The sequence below is a fragment of the Vigna angularis genome, chromosome 11 (assembly GCF_016808095.1).
Source record: "Vigna angularis cultivar LongXiaoDou No.4 chromosome 11, ASM1680809v1, whole genome shotgun sequence".
Taxonomy (NCBI): domain Eukaryota; kingdom Viridiplantae; phylum Streptophyta; class Magnoliopsida; order Fabales; family Fabaceae; genus Vigna; species Vigna angularis.
The window spans coordinates 8,184,777-8,212,686 of record NC_068980.1 but is presented as its reverse complement, the minus strand read 5'-3'; the positions used below and the strand labels follow the sequence as shown (position 1 = coordinate 8,212,686).

At 34.2% G+C, this 27,910-nt stretch overlaps 3 protein-coding genes across 3 annotated transcripts; 1 reads left to right on the top strand and 2 right to left on the bottom strand.

The window, feature by feature from the left end:
* The first annotated feature begins 69 nt into the window (after positions 1–69).
* LOC108333618 (indole-3-acetic acid-amido synthetase GH3.10) lies at positions 70–3,902 on the top strand. The gene is made up of 4 exons (XM_017569089.2): positions 70–513; positions 924–1,025; positions 1,147–1,976; positions 3,271–3,902. The coding sequence occupies exons 1-4, from the start codon at positions 158–160 to the stop codon at positions 3,813–3,815; spliced, it is 1,833 nt and encodes a 610-aa protein (XP_017424578.1). The 5' UTR covers positions 70–157; the 3' UTR covers positions 3,816–3,902.
* Positions 3,903–13,020: 9,118 nt separating this feature from the next.
* On the bottom strand, positions 13,021–13,728 carry LOC108333532 (uncharacterized). The gene has a single exon (XM_017568998.2). The coding sequence runs from the start codon at positions 13,726–13,728 to the stop codon at positions 13,021–13,023; it is 708 nt and encodes a 235-aa protein (XP_017424487.1).
* Positions 13,729–17,351: 3,623 nt separating this feature from the next.
* LOC108334036 (lipoyl synthase 1, mitochondrial) lies at positions 17,352–27,255 on the bottom strand. The gene is made up of 4 exons (XM_017569630.2): positions 26,706–27,255; positions 25,637–25,848; positions 19,959–20,338; positions 17,352–17,783 (listed from the first exon to the last, which is right to left on the bottom strand). The coding sequence occupies exons 1-4, from the start codon at positions 27,134–27,136 to the stop codon at positions 17,661–17,663; spliced, it is 1,146 nt and encodes a 381-aa protein (XP_017425119.1). The 5' UTR covers positions 27,137–27,255; the 3' UTR covers positions 17,352–17,660.
* Positions 27,256–27,910: the final 655 nt, after the last annotated feature.

Genomic DNA, 27,910 nt, shown 5'->3' with positions numbered 1-27,910 from the left:
GCAAACCGGGATATTGCCATGATTCATAACAAAAATAAAGAAACTTATAGCTTAGTTTGGCACATTTTTTTGTGGAAACAGATACCCACCAACACTGGATTTATTCATTTTATATCAAAACTTGCCAATGCCCCAGCAGCACTGATAACCCTCTTCAATGGAACCTGCACTTCTCAGTTGCAACACCCATGCCACCACCTTCTCCAATTCCAACTGCATTACTGACTTTGATGATATCATTACCTGGTTTCAACACGTTTCTGAGAACGCCGCTTCTGTTCAGACTCAGACATTGTGTAGGATTCTTAAGCAGAACTGTGGGGTTGAATATCTGAAGAAATGGTTGGGGAGCTACAGGATCTCAGACATGGATGCTTCTCAGTTGGAATCTCTTTTCACTTCTCTTGTTCCCCTTGCTTCGCATGCAGATTTCGAGCCCTATATCCAAAAAATTGCAGATGGAGACACTGCTCCTATACTCACACAACAACCTATAACCACCCTCTCTTTAAGGTACCATTGCCTTTCTCTATTTATACTTGTGAATGTGAGTGTTTGTTAGATTTCTTTCATATTTTCTCCTTTCCCTTTTGGGTGATAAATGGGATTCATGGCCGTAATTTTAGTTTTGTGTTCTTTCCTTCCTCTTTCGGGTGATGAGATGAATGGGTGAGTCAGGATATAGAATGATTAATGATTCCTTGCCTCATTCTCTGTATAGCTATTCGTCTATCTATATATTAAAGACAATCTAGGTGCAATTAATTAATGGTCTCCAACTAAATAATTAATGGTCATGCATATTGATTATGAAATATTAAGATTATTGTTTTTCCCTGCTGTCTTTATGTCAGATCTTCTTCGGCTGTGTGATAGTTTTTCTTTTCTTCAAAATATAATCTTATGAGGTAGAGGTTGTGCAGTTCTGGAACGACAGAGGGGAGGCAGAAGTTCGTACCCTTTACCCGCCATAGTGCTCAAACGACCCTTCAAACTTTCACTTTATCAGCAGCCTTTAGATCAAGGTGTGCTTATCTCAAGTCTCATAATTTTTTAACTAGTCACGATGACCTAGCTAGTAGCTATGAGATACATAGTTAATCCTTTTGAAGTTCTTATGCCTTTTGTTTTCATCACTGTTTATAGGGTTTATCCCACAAGGGAAGGAGGAAGGATTCTTGAATTCATATACAGCAGCAACCAGTTCAAAACAAAAGGAGGTTTAACGGCTGGAACAGCCACAACGCATTATTATGAAAGCCAGGAATTCAAAACCAAACAAGAGAAAACAAAGGCATTCATTTCCAGTCCATACGAAGTTATATCAGGAGGGGATTACAAACAATCAACGTACGGTCACCTCCTTCTTGGCCTCTTCCTCTGTGATCACGTAGAGTTTATTTCCTCGGCTTTTGTCTATGGCATAGTGCAAGCTTTTTGCACCTTGGAAGAGGTTTGGAAAGACATTTGCAATGACATTAGAGATGGGACTTTGAGTTCAAGAATCAAGATACCCAAAATGAGAGATGCTGTTTTGGGTATCATCTCTTCAAACCCATCTTTGGCCTCAAAACTAGAAGCCTCTTGCTTGGAGCTAGAAGCGGTGGATTGGTTTGGTTTGGTTCCCAAACTTTGGCCGAACGCCAAGTACGTTTGTTCCATAATGACAGGTTCTATGCAACCTTACTTGAAAAGGCTTAGGCATTATACAAATGGGGTTGCACTAATAAGTGGTGACTATGGTTCAACTGAGAGCTGGATAGGGATTAATGTGGATCCGAGTTTGCCTCCAGAGAAAGTAACCTTTGCTGTGGTACCCACGTTCTCTTACTTTGAATTCATACCACTTTATAGACACAAACGCAAACAAGATTCCAGCTTTGTAGCTGATCATGATTTCGTGGAAGGCGAGCCAATCCCTCTTTCCCAGGTTAAAGTTGGCCAAGAGTACGAAATAGTGCTTACAACTTTTACTGGTAACATTAATTCACTCATCCATGATCTTCTATTGTATATAATACTTGAACATCTTAGTTCCTTCGAATATTTAATTTAACACACGTAATTTATATATCTTTTGACTTTTTTTAGTGAAAACTATTCTACAAATAAAGCACTGAATATGTTAGATATAAATCATTCATTCTAAGCAAAAGTTTTTCCATAGATCTTACTGAATTAAATTTAGAAAAAATGAACAAAACTCGTTAAAATGAGAGATAAACAAATCTAATAAAAGGTCGTAATTCTCTATTCTTAAAGCCATTGCACATGAACTTGTTCTAGATTCGGTTAGGTATGGGTGATTAGAACCATTGTCCTTGACATAAAATAATGCCTAGTGTGGAGCATTAGATCCTAATAGGTTTACCTATATAGGTGTCAATTACAAGCAGCACATGATCAGAAATTGCACACAAACAAGGACATGTACCCAAAATCTGGTTGAACCAAATCTCTTATGTTTATATGTTAGATCATCTAATCATTCAAGTTCAGTTAGATATAAGCAGATAGATGCATAATTGAAACACAATATTCTGCAAATGGGTTTTGGAAACATCTCGAGTTCTGGATGGTGTTGGTCATAATTTGGGGCTGTGAGCCCACATCACACATCATATGTCGTGCGTGAGCTTTGGCTTTTTGTTATTTTGCTTGATGTTATGTACCTGTCATTCCAGTCTCTTCTGAGTTCTGACAAGGATTTACCATGATATTGTCAGCACTGGTCATTTTCAAACTTCTAGCCGAACTAGAACCTAATCTTTCTCGATATTTCTATTTTCCATAGATGCTCCAACTCCTTCAGCTAACAACAACTTGTATACAACTAATGAGCGGGTTGCTGCATCAAAAATGTTAAGAAATCAATGTGATTTGACATAACATAAATCACTTTTGATTATTCAACATACAAACATTTATTTGTGTTCCCTTTTTCTCTTGCACTGTATTAATCACTTATCTCTCCTTTCTTCTTATTTCTCGTTAGGTACACACCCGTTTGGTATCCGAGGTTTTTTTTTCCTAACTTCAAATTGAAGTGAACTGATCAATATATTAGCAGAATTGGTTTGAATGAATAAGCAACATAAAAAGCTTCTTCCCCTAACCTAGTCAAACGAGATTCAACAAATACCTAATCAGACAATATTGGAATATATATAGAGACAAGTAGAATATGAAAATATCCTTAAATATCAAACAGTTCATTAAAACATTGTTTTTTTTGTCTATACAGAATGAATAAAACATTTTATTTTTCAGGGTTGTATAGGTGCAGACTCGGAGATGTGGTGGAAGTGGGAGGTTTTCACAATGGAACCCCAAAGTTGAATTTCATATGCAGAAGAAAACTAATTCTAACAGTGAATATAGATAAGAACACAGAGAAAGACCTTCAACTGGTGGTAGAGAAAGGGTCACAGATTCTGAACAAGGGCAAAGCTGAGCTTGTTGATTTTACAAGCTATGCAGATATCTCTAACGAACCAGGGTGTTACGTCATTTTCTGGGAGGTGAAAGGTGAGGCTGAGGATAAGGTACTTGAAGCATGTTGCAGGGAAATGGATGCAGCTTTTGTCGACCATGGCTATGTGGTTGCAAGGAAAACCAGTTCAATAGGGCCTTTGAAACTCTGCATTGTAGAGAGAGGAACTTTCAAGAAGATTTTGGATTATTTCGTGGAGATTGGAGCAGCACTGGGCCAGTTCAAGACTCCTAGGTGCACTAACAACCCTGTCCTCGTCAAAATTCTCAGTGCATGCACCATTAAAACATTTCGCAGCACTGCTTATAGTTCAACCCATTAATTCATCGTGTATGCCTCGTTGTTTTCTTTTCTTCATGCACATCTATCATTTTTAAACATCTAATCAATATCTTTTTTTCTTCTTCTATTTTTTTTCTCTATAACATTATATTATCTACATTTTTTTCATTGTGTGATAATTAGTAGTTTGACACTGTCTAATTTTTCATAAAATAATTTCTCTGTGGCAATTTGGACTGCATAGACTTTTCTGTGTACATTGACCTAAGTTTGTTATTGTTTTCTATCATATTCTAATAGGAAAAGCTAAACATTATGCTTTAGAGTTGTACATTGTTTAAAGGGTAATTGATTGTTGTTTTAAAGAATCTGTTTTGGATAAAATTTGTTTGACAGGAATTGAAATTTTAAAAAGTAATTAAATTACTTAAGATTAAAGAATTTTTATCTAAAAGTTAATAATTTTTATCTAAAAGAATTATATATAATTCCATTGATTCTTAATTTGTTTTCTAATTTATAGTTAATATTTTTGCAACCAAAAGGAAGATAAGTTAAAAATCAAATTTTATTTTATTTAAGAGAATCACTTTCATTGTATTAGTCTTTTTAACCTCTAAAGAGATAAAACAATAATAGACCACATGACCTCACCGAATGATTTAAAATCATCCCCAAATCAAAAATGGAACAAAATTTGGTCTTTTTTTTTCTAGTTCTTCTAAGTCCGTCCTCAACATTTTTTATTAGCATTTTTATCAGAGTAAATTGAATCTAGAAGCATAAAAATAATTTTAGCCAATTTATCTTTTAAAAGAAAAATTCAAAAAACAAATCACATCTCTATATTTCATAATACTATTGTTGGAATTTTAATTACTTTTAAATTAACAATCTTAAGCTCAACCCCACTCATACTCTCAACAACAAAATAATCAGGAGGATCAAAATTTAAATGATAAAAACTTAAATGAAGCACAATCTTCTCCTAATTATGAAAATTAGTACAGAAACTTGTACGTGTAAAATATTATTTTCAACTATACTTGTATTTGAAAAGTTACCTGTGTTTGGTATGCTTTTATATATATATATATATATATATATATATATATATATATTATTTAATAGATGGTTCACATTATTTTCTTAAATATGTAGATTATGTGATATGTGGTTTTGTATTGATACGGTGGTTTGGAATTGTACTGTATTGAATTGGTTGTGAATTCAAAGTTTTGTTGTCATATTTTATATATGTTAAAATTTGTAAAAATAAATTTTTACAAACGAATTTCGACGAATATATTTAATGATAAATAACACAACCTTAACTATAAATTTATTGACAAAATTATTCATACCAGAAAAACTAAATATGCTTGTAATTAATGATAGATTATTGTCGTTAATAATTATCCACAAATCTGATACATCCGTGATAACTTTTATAGATGAATTTTTAATCGACAATAATATTATTATTTTATCAATGAATTTATACACTTATGGATAGATTATACATCGATAGATTATAACAGTCCATAATATATATTTTTCTTGTAGTGAATAAGTACACAATAAAATTCTTTGGATGAAATTAAATACAAGGTTGATTATTATACTCATTGTTAGGGATGACAAAAAAATTTACCTTCACAAATACTTGTGGAACTAATAATTGATGTCAGTGAATATTTATTACACACGGATTACGACTAATAAATATTTTAATACCGACTTATAAACGGGTCGATTACTAGTATTATAATATCCGACCTGCGGATACTCGTTACCTGCAAAAGATAAACATAAAAATAATAATTTAATTTATATTTATATTTTATAATTTAATTTAATTTAAAATAAAATTAATTTATATTTTATTAGATTAAATTTAATTAAAATTTAATTTTAATTTATATTAAATTTTATATTTTTTTATTATTTTATTTAAATTTTATTTTAAAAATATATAAAATATATATTTGTTAATATTTGCGGTATTCGTGAGTATCGGCGAATTTTAAAATATTCACATGTTTTTTTTAAACAAATATCCACACAAGTAATAGACGAATTGCGAGTGAAGTTTTCATTTTATAAGTCAGGATAGGGATAGACATTATTCGTATCCGACTCGATCAGATATCATCCCTACTCACTACTAAAATCACTAAAATCTAATTAAGATAATCTATTTAAACTTTCATTCAACTTTTCAAATAATCATTGGACAAAGAATTAATGTGATAAACTTGAGAGACATAGCTTTCTTTTAAATTTAATTTAATATGCATATTACACAAATAATTCATAATATTATGTTCAACCTTTCATGTAATTTCACAACGTATTTAATCACATTCTTCACACACAAAAAAATACCGATTATCTTTATCATGTTTTACAAATATTTCAATCATAAACATATTTTACAACATTTACAATCCATCTCTGTCACAAACTTATTTCATTCAAAAAACTTTTCCAGTAATTTTCAAAGACAGACAAATTAATATTCACATATGATACATTTATACATACTATTATCACAAAAACTTCACAATACTTTTATCATAATAATTTCAAAACAATTTTATCATATCAATTTAACAATACTTAAATATAATAATTAAATTAATTAATTAGTTATCCTTAAATAATTTCATGCATTTCATTTGAAACAAAGTTTCACATTTTACATAAAATTGTGCTCACCAACACTAATATAAATATTTCAAGAGTAATATATCACAATTTATGTACACATAGGTATAGTCTAATTAAAGTCCTTTTTTTTCTACTTGTTGTGTAACCTTTGACCCTAAAAGTCATTATCGGAACAATATAGGTCTTACGTGAGTATAGATATTCATCGATAGACCTATGCACTGAAAGATACAATGAGTGTGAATATCCCCTTGACAAAATAAAATATAGTCAAAAGTTAGGTTGTAAATGTTTTGTGAGAGATGATATTCCTTTTATCCGGTTAATCGTGTATATCAATCCAAGATAACCTTTTCACCACTTTCTAGGTTATCATAAATCATTTCTGAATGTTATACTCTAGTATATATTGTGGTATATTTATCCAAAGGATTTGTATATTTCCACAAATTTTTTTGTTATAATTGGGCAAGAGAATTCATTATACAAAATTAGTAGGAAATATTCTTGGAAAAGGCTGCAACATTTTTTACAAAAAAGTATCATGAACAATTATCCATTGAGATTGAGATGTGAACATTTCTATTGTTGGAAGTCTCACATCAACTAAAGATAAAACCAAATTATAATATATAAATGGGGTGCAAATCTCACCTTACAAGGCAGTTTTCTGGAATTGAGTTAGACTTAAAACCCACTTCGATCGGTTTAGAGCTTTAACAAGGAAGGACTTAGATTAAGGACAAACAAAATAGAGAATGAATAAATTGTGAAGGCGTGAGAGTAGAATAAAAGCTCAAATTAATCAAGTAAATCACATATAATTCACGAAATAAGGAAATAATTTTTTTCGTATGTATTACATATGTAAAACACATAATCTATAAATAATAAAATTATAAATGAAAAAGTATCCTACACGCTAATTTAGACATTAATATTTTTTTTACCAAAACCTTAGTAGCTAATTGATGATTAACTATAATTTTTTATTTATAATAGTGATAATTTTAAAGACCAATAATTTTTAGTTTATAAATTAGTCACTAGCAATAATGATTAATTATTTTTTGTCTCTAAAATTAGTTGTTATTTAAAGATTTTCTTTTGGTGAGATAGTTTTCAAAAGTTGATTACAAAAAACTATAGCGTTTTGATGTTTCCATTAGGTGAAATCCTCATATATGAAGTTAGATGTAACAACAAAATTTGAAGTTGCATTTGAGAAGCTTGACAACGAAGACTCTAGCTATATCACTAGTACAATAAAGAGAAAAGGCATCGGTTGTTTATGTTTATAGGCATCGGTTCTACAACCGAGGCATATCTGGGCGAGATAAAAAGGTTAAACTTTATGCCTCGGTTATAGGCCGAGATAAAACGAGACAGGAATATGCCTCGGTTCTTAGATAACCGAGGCAGTAGAATGTATTTTTTTTTTTATTTTTTCATACTTCAGACTCGGTTCATTCACGGCTCATTCATTCTCATTCGGTTCATTCATTCTCTCATGCCAAATAAACCCAAGATTTCTCCCAAGATTTCTCCCAATTTCAGCTCAAAAATCTAAAACAAACAAGAAAACTGTAACAGGAATCAATCAAACAGCGGTCCATACTCAATCAGCAACACAGCGTCATCCATGTCCAAAGCCAGAGAAGCAAAATGCGTGTCACAAAGCAAAGGGCATACCCAAATTTCTTCCTCTTCGCACATGGTGAAACAGAGCCAGGTTTCTCTGTTCTTTCCCCAACGACGTGGTTAGAGGCCAGTTATCCATGCAGTTTCGACCACCACCAACGGTGTGGTTCAGCTTCTTCGTGCAACCTAAACCGTCGACAGAAGCATCTCCGACCACCACCATCTCCGCTCGTCACAAATCTGCCCTCCGCCCCTCCATGCGCGCAGATCTGCCCTCCATGCGCCCAGATCTGCCCGCCGCCCCTTCATGAGCGCAAATCTGCCCACCGTCACCTCCCTCCGTCACCGCTGCGTCCTCGTCGTCGTCGCATCCTCGTCGTTGTGTCCTCGCCGTCGTCGCGTCCTCGCTGCGTCCTCGCGTCCACCGTCGTAGCACGTCGCAGGAGAAGAGGAAGAGAAGAAGAGGTCGTCGCAGGAGAAGAGAAGAGAAGAGGAAGAGAAGAGCGTCCTCGTCGCCGCCGCGTCCTCGCTGCGTCCTCGCATCCACCGTCGTCGCACGTCGCAAGAGAAGAGGAAGAGAAGAAGAGGTCGTCGCAGGAGAAGAGAAGAGAAGAGGAAGAGAAGAGGGGAAGAGGAGGAGAATTTTGGGGAAAAGTTTTTCTACCCAGACTGGTTTCTCTCGATTTAAGGCCCCCAGTCCAAGCCCAATATGCCTCGGTTCTATCTTCCAACCGAGGTCGTATCTTTGGTACGTGAGGATTTGGCCTCGGTTCACTCTGGCAACCGAATCAGTATTTTCTTTAGACACCGGTTGCTTAAGAACCGAGGCATATAATGCTTTTAAAATTACGAGACTGCCACCGCGTTTTGATATGCTTCGGTTCCATAAAAACCGAGTCATAATGTCCGAGTTTAAAACGTCATTTTTTACTAGTGTATGTGTTTTTTATGATGAAAGTCCTCCAACCGTTAATAATTGAAAACCTGTCCAAGCTTTTGTTAAGTTTCTAAAAATTATCTATGAAGCCACTCAATTTTTTTCTACATAATTGCATGTGAGTATACACATTACATTGAACCAAGTGACTATTATTCATTTTTCACTTGACAAAACAACTATGAATCCGAATACTATCTTAGCCTCTACTCGTTGTGAGATGAGACTGAAGTATCACAAGTATTGGGATATTGTTGATAACATCAATGTATTTTAGTGTCATTTTTTATCTTCGTTAAAAGTTTGAGTATTTGATTTAGAATTTTCAAGAAATATATAAACATGATTCAAACAAAGTTGAATAATTAACTAATTGTGTAGAAGATAGTTTTAAAAAATGTATCATTGATATAAATCAATTCATGATGAACAACAATATAGACTTGAGCATCCACATGTTGGTACAACTGTATTTTCTTCTCAATTTGATGCATCAACCATTATTGAAATTTCTAAATATTTGGCAAGCGTTGGTGCTTTTAAGAAGCATTTAAATGGGTCTGTTGGTGGTGGTGATGAACAACTTTATATTTTGGTTTGGTGAAAAATAAATTCTTTTCACGGTTTTTCATTCTATCAAGAATGGTTAGATGTGTTGGTCACCTCTATCTCCACAGTTTTCCTCTAAGAGTACATTTAGTAATAGAGGTAGATTTTGGATGATTTGATAAGCTTTTCAAATCTACCAATGATTGAAACACTTATATGTGCTCAAAATTGGTTGGGAAATCTGATGATATCAATGTCAATGAAGAGTTTTAGCTTTCAGAAAATATTTTCACATGTACGAGTTTGGATTATTTTTCTTCTAAAATTCTTTGGTAATTATGTTTTTGTGTATATTAATAATATATATTTTGTATCAAGAAGAGTTAGGTTTAGAAGCAGAGTTGGTTCATCATCTCAGTCACAACAACCAATGATGACGTAATTCTTAATCCATTTAAAATGTTTCTCTTATTTAATAATAATTATTATTAAATTTACTTAGTTATTATTTTTAACTCTTTTTATGTAGTTGCAGTATTTTTTTTTTAGGCATTTGTTAGAAACAAATGCAGAGATTGGATTTGAATGTTTGTTCTTTTGGTTGATATCTCCATTACATTAAGAGATATTGATTATCATGCATGATTAGTGTGACCAACTGTAAGCATATTCTATTGAATTAGTTGGATGTTTTAACTCTTACACCCGATTTTGAATACATCCTTAGATAATGTTACTTATGATTATTTTACCTATGAATCTTTGTTTATACATAATTTTTAAGTAACATTGTCTTATCTATAAAATTTGATCCTTATCTACAGATTTTAGCCGTAAATAATAATATTTTTTTCTGGTAGTATATTATATTAATTTTTATTTTTTTATGAAATATTTTTTCTACTGGACGAATCTATATTGAATTAGAACTTTAATATAAGTAAGAACTCTTTCAAGCCACTACATTACTTAAAGGGTGATATTTTATACAAATTGTAATTAGCTATCAATAGTTGTCTTGCCTTCACAACTCATAAACTAGTTTGTCAATTCACAATATTGGTATCGAAACTCAGTGAAGCTCAGAGATTTTCGGTAGATGGTGGGATGCGTGTGGATGATCTCCTGAAAGATTAAGGGGTTTATTCTTTCTACACCATGTAATTCTCATATGCACCCCCCAAATGTGAAATGACTAAATTTGTTCTCAAGTATTTTTAAATATGATGAGATGGACTTAGCCTCAGTGATATTGGATGTGGTTAATATGTTGACACACTTATTCTCTAAGAAGAAGATTGCTCCCTCCACCACCAGTGATATTTGGTGCACCTCCCCATAAAATTTGTAATGACAAAATCATTCTTAAAATTTTAACTTTTTACTTTAACTTTAAAACCCTAAATCAGCCGCACCTCCCACTCTGTCTCACTCTTTCTCTCACATCCGTCTCTTACTCTCTTCTCACATCCGTCTCCCTCTCTTTCCACATCCTTCTCTCACTCTCTTCTCACATCTTTCTCTCGTGAGATTCGTTTGGTGTCGTCGGAGAGCCGTTGGTGGTGCGGTGGTGTGGGTGTTCCTGTTGTGGTGGTGTGGAGGTGGTGGTACGCGGTGGTTCGTGGGCGGTGCGTTCGTGGATGGAGAAAGCCGCTGGAGGTTAGTTTTCTTATTCTGGTATTTTGTTGTTCCGTTTCTGTGGAGAGGATGACCGGAGCGCCAGAACGGATGTCGCACATCCGTTACCCCTTCAACGGATGTTGATATCCGTCGACGGATCATCACATCCGTTGAAGGATTGACATCGTGCACCTGAGACGAAGCTCCTCTTGTTGCTCCGATAACCACCACCACCTTAAACGTTCTAGCACAACCCACCACCGCGGTTCCTTGCCAGCCAACGTTCCAGCACAACCCACCACCACACCGACTCACACCACGCACACTTACCCCACCACCACAATCTAGCTCGCGAGGGAGAAGAAGAAAGGCATGAATGATTTCCGTGTGCACAATTTATTGGTGTGGGGGGGTGCATTTGTTATAAAAGAGAGGAGAGCAATAATTAATGAAAGTAGGTTAATGTTGTTGGTAAAAATTTACTGCGGGACAATTTGGTCATGGAAAGGTAGTATTGAGTGAAGGTGGAGGGAGCATCTCTCCTCTAAGAAATAGGGTAACTTATATCAGGTTGAGTAATTTTTATTACAAAAATTTATTTCGTAAAAAAAAATCAAAATAAGGTAAATTAATTTCTAATTAAACTTCAAAAATCTACATTAGAAAATAAGAGTAATTTTTCTTTTTTCCTATTTCTCTGTTCGATGTTGTAGTTTTAACCATGAGTATTTTTTTTTCACCGTTTAAATAGTTTATGAAAGAAACTTTACATTTAAACTTATTCTGTGTAGAAAGGAACCAAAAATCAACACTCATCACTCCCGTGAAGCCAAATTAATCCTTTGTCACCAATTTTTTACAGTAAGGTGAAGGGAGTTTGCTGGACAATAGAATAAAAAACAAACTATTAACAATCAAATCAGTAAAGTGAAAACATTTCACAGAAACCTGTCTCATGATTTGTCAGTTTGCGGTCCACTGCACTTTTTCGCACGCTTGAAATGAGAGTACACGCTTGCTTGAACACAATAGAAAAAAGAAAACAAAACAAGACAAACCACATAAACAAAAGAAGCCTCTGTGTCTGTCTCTGTCTCTGTCTTCTTCTCCCTCCCCCATAAAGTAATCAAAGAGGATGTTCAATTTCCATGATCATTCTTGGCTCACTGCATTAAACTCATGAATTACTATCGTACATTATAACATATATCCATACAATCTCAACAGATTAACATAGTTTAATCTTCTCTGACTAAGCACAGTGTGCTGTCAATTCTTTTCCAGTAATCGACTTAGATCCCATAAGTTCATCAATCATATTTCAATCCTAATACTTTTACATATTTTCTTTGCTTTTTGTTCAAAATCATGTAATTAAACAAGATATACTGTAACATCCGTACAATTATCACAGTTTTTTCATCAAGTTAAATTAGTTCCACGATTAATCAAGTCCATGCAATTAACAGTTTAGTTTTATACATAATATACTTTTAGCATTTGCTTTAGTTATTCATTATATAAAAAAACATTCTGCAGAAAGATTTTCAAGAGTGTATAGAATTAGAACAAAACATTACATATTATTGCTGCAGATTCCATACAAATTAACCAGAAATATAAGGCTAGAACACAAAAAAGGAAAACATCTATATGGAGTTGCAGGTATTTACAGAAGCAATTTTGTCATGTCCGATAAACATGGAAAGGAATGAACTTGAAACTGCTACTAAAATGCAAAACATGTCATGTGATGTGACTCAAAATTGCTTCCACCAAACCAAAAACTCTTGAAACAACTAACAGAGAAACTTGCTTGCTGAACCTACAGAAAAATAAAGCACTCCAATGACACATGTGGATTCTCTAATGACTCCTTCACCGAAACGCCTTCGTTTCTCTGCACGGCATCTTTAGTCGCCGGAACCTGTCGCATCGGCGGTCGGATATTACTCCGGCCTCCACGCGTTGGTGAACTCGACCGTCGGATGGAACCCCCGCCGGAAAGACGGCGTACCTGATCAGAATCTCTCCGGGGAACCGGCCGTGACCTCACCGGAATTTCTGGCTTTCTCGCCGGAGATTTCTGCCTCCGCTCCCTGGAGCTGATTCTATTGCCGTCCACGGCGTAGGAACGCTTCCGGTTCCGAGTTGCGTTGCTTCTCTTGCTCGTGGCTTCATCTTCTCGGATTTCCGTGACCGTGGTGGTGGCGGTGGTGGTGGTGGAGAAACTCTCACCGTTGCTGCATGTTTCCGACACAAGAGAGACTTCCTCAGGTTCCAACGCTTTTTTTACGGGCACTTCTGGGGGCTGCATAACGGGCAATTGGGTCTTCATCTGTGGCTTAAAAGTTGGAATTTGTTGTAGTTTGGAGATGGGTGTTTCAGAAAGAACCTCTTTCACATATTCCTCTTCAAGGGGTTGTGGGATTCTGGTTCTGCAGTTTTGTTGAAGGGATCCACGGTGGGGTTGTGGGTGTTGAGGTTCATTTTGGGGTTGGTTGGAGTTAGGGGTGCTGAAGCAGCAACCCATTTGATTTTTTTCAGAACAAATTGGCAAGAGTTTTGAGTTTCAAGTTGCAACAATGTTATAGTAGCAGTGGTGGTGGAAAGAAAGCAGTGTAGAATGTTGTTGCATGGCTTTGGTTATTTGGTTTTGAAAATTTTGATGGGTAACGAAATGAAAAGTGATTAACGGCTATTGAAATGCAGGGTGATTTGGGGAAAAAGGTTGTGAGAGGATAACAGACATTGGAAGAGAAAAAGTAGAACACAGAAAAAAGGTGTAACTAGTGAGATGAATTAGATTGAGTGAAGCAAGAACATGGTTGGAGCTGCATAAATAGCTTTGATCTTGCTCTGGATGAATGCCACACTTGCATCCAACAATCTTAAATTATGTCTGTGCTATTAGAAAGAAATTATATTTTGTTTGATACTTTTTCAGATACACAGTCTACTAAACACATTAAAAAAATTTAATATTAAAATGAAAATGAAAATAATTTCTATTTTAAACTTTGACCAATTTAATCTTTTCATTTTAAAAAAATTAATCCTTCCATTTAAAGAAAATGTAAATTTAATGAATTTAACTAAATTTTATCACGTTTATTTAACATTTCAAACGTATTTAAATTGTTTACATTGATACATCCTTTTTCAATATTAATTAAGAAATATATATAAAATTTTAAATAAATTTAATAAAATTTGATTAAAAAAATTAAATTTATAGAATTTTAAAGATGAAAAATTAAATTAGTTCAAAATTTTAAAAAAAATAATTTTAATATTCATTTAATATTAAGAGACAAAAAATATATTCAATCTTATTAAAAAAGTTCAACTAGTTAATAAGTGAGACTTTAAATAATAATGATGTAAATAAAGGAAAGTATGTTACTTTTGTATTTATGTTTTTATTAAAAGTAAATATTTTTTTGGACATGTATTATATTCTCACAACCTTAGCAGGATAAAATCTAATCTAAACATGTAATATATTTTCCTTTTAACTAAATAAATATTTTGAATTTAATACTCTTGTAAATGTTTATGTTTAGTTGGGTGTTAGAAAACATGGATGTTCCATGACATTCATAAAAGTTTAGCTTTCTTTTACTGATTTGTCCGTATAAAAGAACTTCAGAAAAAAAAAAAAAAAAGATACAGTAATTTTAATTAAAGTATCGCCTTGGATTCTTTGGAGTAAGATATATTTAAGTTATGGCTACGTTTTGAATTTTAGTTCTTTTACTTGAAAGTTTTGTTTTGCTTTATTAATAATTAATAGTGTTTGAACAGATAAGATTTTTGTTTAATTTGAATGATGACTAATCCCTGCTTTAAAAACTTCATTTATTATGGTGTTTTTTTCCAATAATTTTTTTCTAGATATTTGAATATGAGATTTTCTTTAAGTAATTCAAATTTAATTTTACTTAAGTCAACGTATTGGTATATAAAGTTAACATAGATAGTTATAAGTAGTAGTATCTGTTTATATCTCACGTAAAAGAAGAATACTCCTACGCAAAATGCTTGTCTCGCTTTGTTCTTGCTCAGTTATTTGGTTTTATTCTTCAAAGGTTGGATTGAATTGTATAAATTAAACCAAAATTCCCATATGTGATTTATTTTTAAAAAACTAAAATAAAAATCAATAGTTAAAATATTAGTATTAATATATAATGTTTAAATCATATATCTGGTAGCCAAGCAAAATAAATAAATAAATTCGCTTTTCATAATTTGAGCTCCGTTTCAAAATCATCATCAATGTTAAGTATTTAAATTTATGCGGGCGGATGAGTAAAGAAATTATCATAAATAACTATTAAGGAACCATACTTAAATTTTTATTTAAATAAAAGCTATGTAATATTTTTTTAATATGATATATGTGATAGTGGGTATGTAGAATTAATTATTATTTGCTTGATGCTGTCAATTATTATTTTCTTTCAAGATATTTGATGAAAAAATATTGAAAATATATTTTGTGTTGCCTTCAGGAACGTTATTTTATGGACCACGCTTTGCAATTATAGTTAGTTTATGATAGAAGCGTGGTTATAAAACTCCATTGGAATGTAGGGTTTATTAAAAGAAGGAAATTGCAGTTTGAAACTGCTTTTGGCAACCCTTTAAATTGAAAGAATTCAAATTCCAAATCTTCGAAAACTACGCGATGAAGAAAAGTGATTTTTTACGGTATTTAATATAGTTTTTAGTGCTGTTTTAAACAGTCTAAATTTAGCACGTTTTCTGAAATGGTAACACTTATTTCTTGCATAATAGGACACTCGACGAAAATAAGATTCTCTTTGAAAATGTCATAATATTTTCCCTTTCAGAAAATGGAAAAGTTGAATTCAAAAGTGAATTCTGAAATTTGATGGAAGAAATTGAGAAGGACGAGCTCAAAAGGCAATTCTAAAAGTTAATGCAATGGGAAAAGATTATTCAAAAGCTAAACATGGTGGCCAGGGCTGTCAATATCATGCTAAAGAACGTAAGCAAAATAAAGATGGAAGCCTTTTGAATTCTCACTTAAGAAAGATAGTAATTTCATTTCAAAACCAACAAATCGAATACACAGAAAACGCTATGAATAGTGTGAAAAAATTTTGGTCGTTGTTTACGTAATACTTAAACTTTTAATATCTATAATGATAACTACTAAAACTGTCCCAATATGCACCAATCAAAACGCTAACCTAAATTAAAACGAATTGTTATTAGAGCAGTAAAATATAAGCCAATCTGAAAAGTCTGTAAAATAAATATCTCGACATAAATTAAATCAGATATTTTTTATTCAATTCATTAACTTTTTGGTTTAACTGGACATATAAAATAATAATAATAATATTTTTTAAAATTTTTTTATTATATCTAAAATCAAAAAGTATTTTCATTAATATAATTGAAATTTTAAAAAATACGTAGCTTTTTATTTTTTATATTTAAAATATTTTCTTTAGAAAAATTACCAAAATATCCTATTGGCACTGAAGCAGACACAATTTTATTAATGTGGGTTTAGTCGAGCTGCCATTTTTGGCACCGTCTATTGATAGCTAAATTTATTATCTTATGAAGCTTAGCATCACCAAAAACTGGACAAACTTAAATGGATTCTCTTCTGATCAGCATCAGTTTGTTAAGTTGTAATAGACAATGAAAACAAAAACCTCACCAAGATTTACCCCAGTAAGCATTTTACGACTATATTCACACGAACCCTAGGTACAAGGGTACCCCCCAAAACTTTCCATATTTCGACAGATTTTATATGCTCCAGGAATGTATTGTAACCAAAACTGATTACTCAAAGCATTCCACCTTTCAATTGTTTTACCTTCAGTCCCCACAAGATGTTGAGAGACAGGCACTAGCCAGCCTGTCATAAGTCCCAACCCAAAAAAAGAATACCTCACCAGTCATTGCTGTGCTGAGCTATCCTTCTGATGAATGTAACGGTAACACTAAACATGGCTTCAGGACAATTTGCCAGCACAATTATATAGGCTCGCGGTAGTACGCTGCTATAAAGTTCAGTGAGATAAGTTTGAATGTTAACTACCAAATAAACCCAAATTGAGATAAAATCAACACTTCAACAGTAATAAAATCAGCAGCTTTAGACGATTTCTCAAATAAGAGGAAAACATTTATTGCTTTTAATAACTACAGAAACTGGTATGAGTACCAGTTAAATAGAGAAAATGAGTACACGTAAATGAGAACATATACAATCAACTCTGAAATCTGCACTTTCCAAATAATAGGTGTTGGGGTTGAGTAGGAGGCTGAAAAAAAAAATGGCATACAGCACATGCCCGTTTACAGATTTTCACTCATATTACACGTGGCATGAGCATCAACAGCATGAAGTGAGCCTGCGCTCCTTACATATGCACATTGGAGTGAGTAAATAAAAGAAAAAAAGATAATGGATCAAGAGGATGTCAGCTTTGAGGGAGATGCAGCTCGATCCGATTCAATCATGGATTTAATATAGAATTCACCTGCTTTGTATGAAGACCTCACCATGGGCCCTGATGCCACATATCGAAAGCCCTAACGCAAAGTAGAATCAGTTCGTCATTCATACCACATGATAGCTATAATTAAATAATATATGCAACTTTTATAGTATTACAGTTTTTCCACAAATCATCATGATGCTGGATGCAACAATTAAAAGGAGAGAAATGTTCCATGATTGCACTCGCTTGTTGATGAATAAAAATAGAATGTCAGGTAAAGATTGATATTGACAGGTCCCCTGGGTCCGGGTGTGCTAACTCCTAAGAATAAATAGGTAATAACAAGCCTGAATTTACCACGGATTGGCAAGATGCGATTATTTTACAAGAACTGAATAAGCAAAAATGATGCAGGAGATGTTTTTCATATGCCCCAAATTTTGAGACAATAATAAATACAGGCAAGAAGCTCAAGTGTGATAAGTTTTAATGCCACTCAAATATCATCTACACCGAGATAACACAGGAAACAACAAAATAAATAAAATAGTATCGTACAGAACTGATATTTAGGATTTCATGAAGGCCAGAAAAATTTATGAGAAAATATACTATCATTAATTACTGTTAAAATTATTGGATTTTTGGTACAGGGACGAAAATGAAACAATCTGAATAAGGAGTTGCATTAAGATGATAAAACACTAATTCTTTTTTATTACAACACTATAACATAATCCTTAGCTAAATAAGAAGTCAAGTCATGAAATATAAGGAAATCTGGAAATCAAAGAATTAGCAAAGCCACATATTACACTTATCAAAAGAAAAAGAAAAACTATTCTAAAGATAAAATCTCTAAGGTAATCTAAAATATTACAATCTTGGTGTTACAAGATATTCATCATATATTCTATCCAAGGTTATCAAATTCAAGAGTTTAAAGTAAACTCGTGAAAGTCGAGTAAACTCATAAGAATTTACTTCAGATGAAAAAAATTATATAAATATCTTAATTCAAATAAGTCTACAAAATTATATAACTTTAAATAAATAAAATTTATAGTTATATTGTTCATAAAAATAAATATTGTAAAACATAAATACATGAATTATTGTCATTAATTTTGATGCATTTCATTAAATATATAACTTTCAAACTCGCAGAATCGCTCCAAACTCGTCAATTTACAAGATCCTACCGATTTCACAATCGATTCTATCGAGTTTATGCAGAAAACGAGTTTAACTCGGAAGCCATGTCTGGGAACGTAAACTCAACGAGTTAACTCGAGAGTTTGATAACAATGATTCTATCAATTACTTTTGGAAACTGCTCTGGCCAAAAGTACCTCTGTATCGTTCCTAGGGCTTCCAGCTAAAGCATTTAGAATTTAGTCAGTTTGTTCATAGTGAGAGGTTCTTTTTATAAGTCCTAGTTAGTTGCTCCGTTAGTGGTTCTATTGTCCCAGATGTCAACTGACATCATTTATCCCTCATAGTTTGTATTTTCTCAACCAACTTCAAGTACCATGATTGGATATACCCAAGATTTCCACCAAAAATTCCGGGTAGTCTCATTGAATACCTTCTATCAGCTGTTTCCAGACATCGTAACCAGCCTGTTAAATCGGTTGTATTCCCTCATGCTAAGGGGGTTAGGCTAATTACCAATACGCTAGACCCCGTACGTCAAGCCGTTATTTTGTTCAGTGATAAGTGCTTTTTATAAGCCTAGTTAGTTGTTCTGTTAGTGGTTCTATTATTCCATATGTTAATCGATATCATTTATCCCTTATAGTTCATATTTCTTAACCAACTTCAAGTACCATGATTGGATATCCCCAAGATTTTCACCTAACATTCCGAGTAGTGTCATTGAATCCCTCTACAGCAGTTTCCTAGCATCATAACCAACCTGTTAAATAGGTTGTATTCCTTCATGCTAAGAGGGTCATCAGGCAAATTACCAACACTAGCCCCCCCCCCCCCCCCCCAGTGTCGAGCCTATTGGCGTAGAGACTTAAAGAGGTAGTATTTCCTTATGATAAGGGTCGGGCCAAAACTGTCGAGCCTAGTGGCATAGAGACTTAAATCAGTAGTATTCCCTTATAATAAGCAGTTGGGATGACTACCGATACAGAAAACAATTAATTATGGAATATAAATGCTATCGTCTTCAACAACTCCTATGAATTCCCAAAAAAATGAGTATTTCTCCAAACAAAAATAAGTTAAATACAAACACGTGAACAAAAAGACTCACCATTTCCATGCCAAGAGTCTGATACTTATCAAAGGCCTCCGGTGTAACATATTCAGATACTGGCATGTGGCGCTTTGAAGGTCTCATGTACTGCCCAAATGTCATCACGTCAACACCAGCCGCTCGAACCTTTTCCATGGTCTTCACGACCTGGTCAGGTGTTTCCCCACAACCTAACATTATTGAAGTCTTAGTGAGTGTTCCAGCAGGAGCATATTCCTTGGCCATCATTAGAACTTTTAATGACTGCTTAAAACTAGCACGATGATCCCGTACAACATTCTGTAGCTCTTCAACTGTCTCGATGTTATGTGCAAAGACATCCAATCCTGATTTGGCAACCTTCTCTACACAGTCATCATCTCCTCGGAAGTCCGGAACTTTACAACAACAATAGTGCAAAAGTCATCAAAGGAAGAAATTTTGATTAGTATTTAGAAAGGTTTTTAACCAAGCATAGTACCCTAAATAATTCTCCATCTCAACTATTGAATATAGTGAAAAACTAAGATTAATCTTCCTTGTGTAGAAAATATACAAAGTAATGTATTTATAATAAAGAGAATGTGGACTAAACCTAGATACAAATAAATATATAAAAAATACATAATTAACATAGGGACATGTTTCCCTAATTAACATAAAATGCAATATATCTAACATCTCCCCTCAAACTGGTGCATATAAATCGTATGTACTAAACTTGTTATAAATATAACTAATTCTCGATACCTATAAAGACTAAGTGAGAATGTATGCTACCTGGTCATTTAAGTTTACGAACTCAGTCTTAATGTCTTCAGATACATTATTCTCTCAGATGAAATGACCATCTATCTCAATGTCTTTGGTCCTCTTATGAAAGTCGGGATTAAAATTGATATAAAGAGCAGCTTGATTGTCCCATATAAGTGTCATTTGAGTGACATCCCCAAATTGTAATTCTCTAAGCAATTGTTTAAGCCAAACAAGTTCACAAGTGATTGGGGCCATAATTATATATTCTGCTTCTATACTAGATCTTGCCACAATGCTTTTTTTCTTACTCTTTCAAGAGATCAAGTTATCACCCATGGAGACACAATACCCGGAAGTAGATCTTCTATCAAAAGGAAATCTTGCCCAATCAGCATTTGAATAGCAAACAACTTTTGTATGGTTATTGGAACCATATAACAAACTTATTCCAAGAGATCTTTTAATGTACTTTAATATACGGATGACTACATTCCAATGATCTTCACAGGGGAATTGAGAAATTAACTCACCACACTAACTACAAAGGAAATGATAGCGTAATTTAATTTCCCAACCAATCTTCTATATTGCTTGGGCTCCCCCTGATTTGGTAGGAGTTTGGTACTAGGATTCATGAGTTTGTCAATAGATTTTGAATTCATCAACCTAGTTTCCTCCAAAATATCCAATGCATACTTCCTTTGAGATATAACAATACCATCGTTGGATTGTGCCACCTCAATACCCAAGATGTATTTGAGTTTGTCAAGATCTGTGGTCTGAAAATGGTGGCAAAGGTGTTATTCCATCTGGGAGATGTCATGGTGATCAATACTTGTAAGAACAATGTCTTCAACATATTCTATCAAATAGATAAATCCAACACTTAAGTGACGGTAAAAGATGGAATGATCTGCCTCACTCTAAGTCATACCAAATTGTTAAACAACATTGCTAAATTTTTCAAACCAAGCCCTAGGGGTTTTAGGTCATATAAAGACTTGCGAAGATGACATACCAATCCAAAAGATTCCCCCTGAGTAACAAATCCGGGAGATTACTCCATATAAATTTTTCGTGAAAATCTCTATTGCGGAAAGCATTTTTGACATCTAGTTTATAAAGAGGTCATTGGTGAAGAGCAGTCATAGCTATAAATAAACGAACAGAAGTCATCTTTGGCACTAGAGAAAAATATCACCATAATCCAATCCAAAATTTGTGTCTAATCTTTGGCCACAAGTCGAGCTTTGAGGCGATCAATAGTACCATCAAAACTAACTTTGATAGCAAAAACCCACCTGCAACCAACAACGGATTTCTCAGACAATAATGGAGCAAGCTCCCAAGTTCCACTATTTTGAAGAGCAATTAGTTCATCTAGCATAGCTTGACACCAACCAAGATGGGCTAAGGCACCACTGGCATATTTAGGAATAGACACAGAAGAAATAAACTAAAAACAGATATAAAAAGGTAATGATAATCTATGGTAATTCAAAGCAATATAATGGGAGAAGGATTGTGAGTAGAACATATACCTTTACGGAGGGCAATTGGAAGGTCGGACTCAATCGATAGTGTAGGAGGAGACAAAATAGTTAGCACTTGAAGTGAGTCATTTAGTGGTTATTGGGAACATCTTTGACTATAAACCTAAAGGGGTGGTGGAGGAGAATATTCTGATGGTGGATTAGGCACAACAAAAGAATCACAAACAATAGGAATATTAATTGTAGTAGACAAAGACACATCAGAAGAAGTAAGGACCCTTAAAAGTAAAAAAAAAAAAAACTCATTGATGGTGACATCTACAGAAACAAAATAGTAGTTAAGAGAAGGAAAAAAAAAACACTTGTATCATTTTTGTGATCAAGTAAATCCTAAAAAAACGCATTAGTGTGATCTATGAGATAACTTATCAAGACCAAGACTAAAATTATGAACAAAGAAGCAAGGGATGAAGGGATTCATGAGGAAATAAAATAGAATGAGGAAATTTGTTATCTAAAACTAAAGATGACATATGATTAATAAGATAACATGCAATAAGAATAGCATCACCAAAAAAATGTTGAGGAACCTCACCATGAATTAAAAGAGTGCAAGTTGTTTTAATAAGATGTCTATTCTTGCGTTCAATCACCCTATTTTGTTTAGGTGAATAAGCACATGAAGTTTCATGGAGAATGTCAGGAGAAGCCATAAATTGTTTAAAAGAATTTGAAAGATATTCACGGCTATTATCACTTCACAAAGTTCGAATAGAAACACCAAATTGAGTTTTAATTTCATTATAAAAGGTTTGAAAGATAGAATAACAAGTACATTTGGAATAATCATCAATAAAAATAACAAAATAATGAAAACCTAAATTAGACTTAACATGACTAGGTCTCCAAATGTCAAAGTGAACTAAGGCAAAAGGGGAAGAAGCATGTTGTGAGACACTACTAGGAAAGGAACTACGACTATGTTTCCCTAATTGACATGACTCACGCAACAAACTAGATAACTTGGACAAGCTAAGAACAAGTTGTTGCAATATAGCCAAACTGAGATGACCTAGCTAAGCATGAAGGAGAGATGTCGACTTCATAATTATGCCAACATGTGTAGAAGGGTGGAGATGATAAAAACCATGAGATTCACATCCGATGCCAATCACCTGTCTCAAACTTTGATCCTATAAGCAAACATAATTTTTGGTAAAACAAATAACACAATCAAGAGAACGGGTTAGAAGAATAATAGATAATAAGTTAAAAAGAGACTCAAGGACATGAAGAACATTGTCAATGGATAAAAAGGAAAAAGGTCAGAAGTCTCAACACCATGAGCTAAAACCATAGACTCCTTAGCCAATGTATTAGAAGGTAAATTATATAGAGAGGATAAAGAAGAAAACAAAGATTTGTTATCAGTAATGTGATCTATGGCACCTAAATCGAGAACCCAAGGACCAATAGAAGAAGATTGAGTTAGACCAACAAAAAAATGTACAGTGCATGCAACAGAACCAGTGGAACTAAAGGGTTGACGATCATCTCACCATTTAAGAAATTCATTGAAGAAAGTAGATTTGTCAGCACTATCAGATGGATGAGAATCCACAGAGGATGGTTGTGAGGGAGGATTAGTATGAGCAACAGCAGATCAAGGAGGAGGACCATGTAATGCATAACACATGTTAATCTTGTGACCTAGTTTGCCACAATGGTCACACTTATGATGCCCTTTTCCTGGCTTGCGAGGGTGATTCATCATGTTGACATGCCAAAGCAGAAGCATCATGGGCAAAAATAGGTGTATCATTGAGGGTTTACTTGGCACACACAAAAGGATGGAACAAGCAGACTTTTGGATACAACAAGGGAACCCAAAACCTGATCACAGACATAGGAATATTTATCAACAAGTCTGGGTAATGCCAATTCCACAAGGAACTTTGATCGTTGCTCTATTTTTTGGGCAGGAGTAGAGATAGGAGGTAATAATTCATTAAATCTTACCCAAATAATCAACCATAGAATCTTGACTTCAAGGAGCAACAACATTGAAAAGTTTGTGAAAAACACCATAAAGACGTTGGGTATCATTGGTGTATAATAATTTTTCCCGATCTCAGACTTCAGAACCAGTGACGTAGGCATGAAACATTTGTTTTAAAGAAAAGTGAAGAGTATTCTTGAAAACAATGCATAACTGAGCACCAATTTTCTTCCAACGAGAAAATTCACTAGGAGCAATATCAGTCACTCTTTGAGTAAGATGATCAAGATATTTCTGACTCTCAAGCCAAAGTTTAATGTTTGGTGCCCAAGTCGCATAATTAGTATCATCTAACTTAGCAAGTTCACATTGACATACTTAGTAAGGCCAGATCCAGAGAGAGAAGGACGCAATGAGTCTGGTTACAATGATCGGCGCCAAAGACGACGCATACCCCGCCACAAGCAACTGGAAAAGACAGCATTTGCAAACTTTGATTGGCACGTGGGAGCGTGTATGGACTCCAATGGCGACAATTTGGATGGTGTTGGGGTTGCCACCTGACCTAAAAAGCACAACCGCATGGTCGCAGGTTGAAACTGAAACTCTGGCAGCAGACGGTAGCGGCAATGGCGACGGCAGTTACAGTGGACAGGAGCAACGAAAATTTTTCAAAAGAACCTTAGGCTCTGATACTATGTTAAGAAGTGGACTTTGAATCTATCTCAACCCCACGAGACTTGTATCGTGAGGTTTACACCCACTTATATACTCTAAATTGGTCTTATCACTAGTTGATGTGGGACTTCCGACACACCTCCCTCTCGCCGAGGTATATACATCTCGTGCGTGGGATTAGACATTAATGGGTGATCCGATAGCAGTCCAATAGCAAATGGAACATGCCCAACAAACAACAAATTTCGCTAAAATAAGCTCTAAACCATAACTCTAATATCATATTAACATAGGAACATGTTTCCCTAATTAACATAAAACACAATATATCTAACATCAACAAATATATACTAAGATTGATACCTAATATAAAAACATGAAAATACAAAATAAAAACAAATTTATTCTCATTGACCTGTAAACAAGATATCTTTTTAATTCTATCAAAAGTCGTACCGTTAGCATATCACACTTCAGTAATAAAAATACTACGTCTATGAAATTCAGCAATAGACACTGCATGGGAAATTAGCACTATAGGTACAACCTGATTCACCTTGCAACCAACTATCCTACACTTCAAAAACTGATGAAACCTTCCTTTCATACCCATTGTCAACAAACTACAATAGCAAACCATATGGATGATTAATTTTTTAAATAGAACTAGGTGCCCACCTATCAGAATTAGGCTTCGCTTGGTTTGTTTGTTATTTGATAGAACCAGATGCCATACTATTTTCAGAAACTATAAACATTCAAATGCATACCTAGGGCTTCTATCAGGATATTAGGCTTCAGTACCTTCAGCTTCTGCACTGTTTCAGTAAAATGACCACTCCCTTGATCAGGTAAATCATCACGGTCAACACTAGTTATAACCACATAATCCAGACCCCATGATGCAATTGCTTCAGCCACATTGGTGGGCTCATCAGGGTCAGGTGGTGGAGGAGTCCTCGATGTCTTAACATTGCAAAATCTGAAAATTAAAAACAAATAATTAAATGAAAGTGTTTGTGAAAAAACCAATCCACAGAACTAGAATGAGTCGTGGGTAATCATTCAAACCTTACGTGAAGTCAGTTCTTATTACATTCAGTACTTCTTTGGGAAATTACACCTACCTTCCTTGACTAGCAATGATCGTGTGTGTAGTTTCCCAAACAAAAGGATGTAATGTGTAAAAAGCACTACCCATAAGAGAAGTACAGTTATAGATATCGATTGAACAACTAAATATTTTAACATCAAAGTTTGTTATACATCCAAACTCAAATTTAAACATGATATCAGAGCCTATTTTAGTGATTACTAATTGACATATTGAGTCACTGTTATCAAGCCATTATAGGATTACATGGAATCCTGTAAACTTGTCAAGTCATGAATTTGAAGGAATGTATTCGAGATCTCACGCTCACTAATGATATGGCCAAAAAAATATATACAAGTTTGGGACAGCTCTAACTTCATGAGCTAGTTTTTGGAGTTGAGTAACCAAGATTGTACATGTAATTTATTACAATCTCAGTCAACTATTCGTGCTAAGCAAGTAAACAACTCAATCTGTAAAACATGCATTGCTTCAAGCAAGTACAGCATTCCCTAGAATTCATAACATGAGCACAGAACTATTCCATGTTATTTTTTACTCCAGTGACTAGTCCTATCTGCTCGACTTATCAATCAAACTGAAACACGTGAAGGATTATTTGCTCTACCTACTTATCCATGTTTCCTCAAATCCAGTTTCAGAAAACAAATAAATGCACCAATTAAAAAAATAAATAAATAGTTAAAACACATAAAAAGAAAGCCAAATGATTGGATTACAACCTGCAACCTCGAGTACAAGTGTCACCGAGAATCATGATAGTCGCGGTAGCAGTGCCTGTCTCGCCGCCGGACCAGCACTCGCCCAAATTAGGGCAGCGAGCCTCCTCGCAAACAGTGTGAAGCTTCAATTCGCGGAGCTTCTTCTTAATCTGCACGTACTTCTCGCCGCCAGGAACGGCCTCCTTCATCCACTTCGGCTTCGGAAGCGGCTTCTTCTTCGTCCCAACCTCTACCGAGTACGCGCTCTCCGATTTCAGCGCAATGAAGTCCGAGAGAGACGGCGACTCCTCCGCCAGCCGATCCCGGAGCCCTGCCAGAGTATTCGAGAATTGCGACGGCGCCGCCGGAGAGGTTGCAGATGATGAACTGAAGAGTCTCGCGGCGCATTTGATGTTTCCGGCAACACTTCTAATCCGTGAATGCATCGTCATCTCTCTCTGTCGGGACAATCACAGAACGCGTTACGCAGATAGAGCGGAACATGAGGACGAAGATTCACGCAAACTCACACCAACCACCGTCTGTATGGGCCTCAACTTTGCTTGGAGTCATGCTGCCCCAACTTTTTAATTCTATGGACCTACATTACAACAACGACCCATTTTCTTCAAATTGGTACTGGGTTTCTCCCTACACCACCCCACGTTTCTCTCTATACCCCTACATTTTTAAAAAATTCTAAAATTATCTTTATATTTCAAAAAAACTCTATAACTCCACTTTCTTTTTTAACGGATTTTCAAAATTCGTTTTCAAAATTTACTAAAAAGAGTTTTCAATTCTTTAATAAATTTTAAAATTCGTTAAAATTTTTGAAAAGTTATTTAACAAATTTTGAAATTTGTTTAAAGAATTTTTTTTTTCAATAGAATCCAAAATTACTTGAAAGATTTTGTTTTTCAACCTATCTTATAATTTGTTGAATTCAAAAATTTTAATAAATTTCAAAACTCGATTAAAGTAGTATAATTTTAGAATTATATGTAGAAAGATGGAGAAGTGAAGGGAGTAACCTCTATATACACTTAAACTCTATGGGCTCACAGTGGAACAGGAGATGAAAAACATTAATAAATAGGGTGTTGCTTCCTTCACTACCACACCTTTTTCCCTCCACCTCTCTTTTACTATTTTGCCCTTAGTAAAATTTTATTTTTAAGATTATTATTTTTTAATTTTACTCATTTACAACCTATTTTACTAAT

Excerpts from the sequence above, each read along its gene's own strand:
- LOC108333618 (XM_017569089.2), top strand. The coding sequence starts at position 158 with ATGGAACCTGCACTTCTCAGTTGCAACACCCATGCCACCACCTTCTCC. Across the intron at positions 514-923 it reads ATAACCACCCTCTCTTTAAG|TTCTGGAACGACAGAGGGGA; the intron begins GTACCATTGCCT and ends GAGGTTGTGCAG. Across the intron at positions 1,977-3,270 it reads AGTGCTTACAACTTTTACTG|GGTTGTATAGGTGCAGACTC; the intron begins GTAACATTAATT and ends TTTATTTTTCAG.
- LOC108333532 (XM_017568998.2), bottom strand. The coding sequence starts at position 13,728 with ATGGGTTGCTGCTTCAGCACCCCTAACTCCAACCAACCCCAAAATGAA.
- LOC108334036 (XM_017569630.2), bottom strand. The coding sequence starts at position 27,136 with ATGACGATGCATTCACGGATTAGAAGTGTTGCCGGAAACATCAAATGC. Across the intron at positions 25,849-26,705 it reads ACTTGTACTCGAGGTTGCAG|ATTTTGCAATGTTAAGACAT; the intron begins GTTGTAATCCAA and ends TTTAATTTTCAG. Across the intron at positions 17,784-19,958 it reads AGACTCTTGGCATGGAAATG|GGCTTTCGATATGTGGCATC; the intron begins GTGAGTCTTTTT and ends ACTTTGCGTTAG.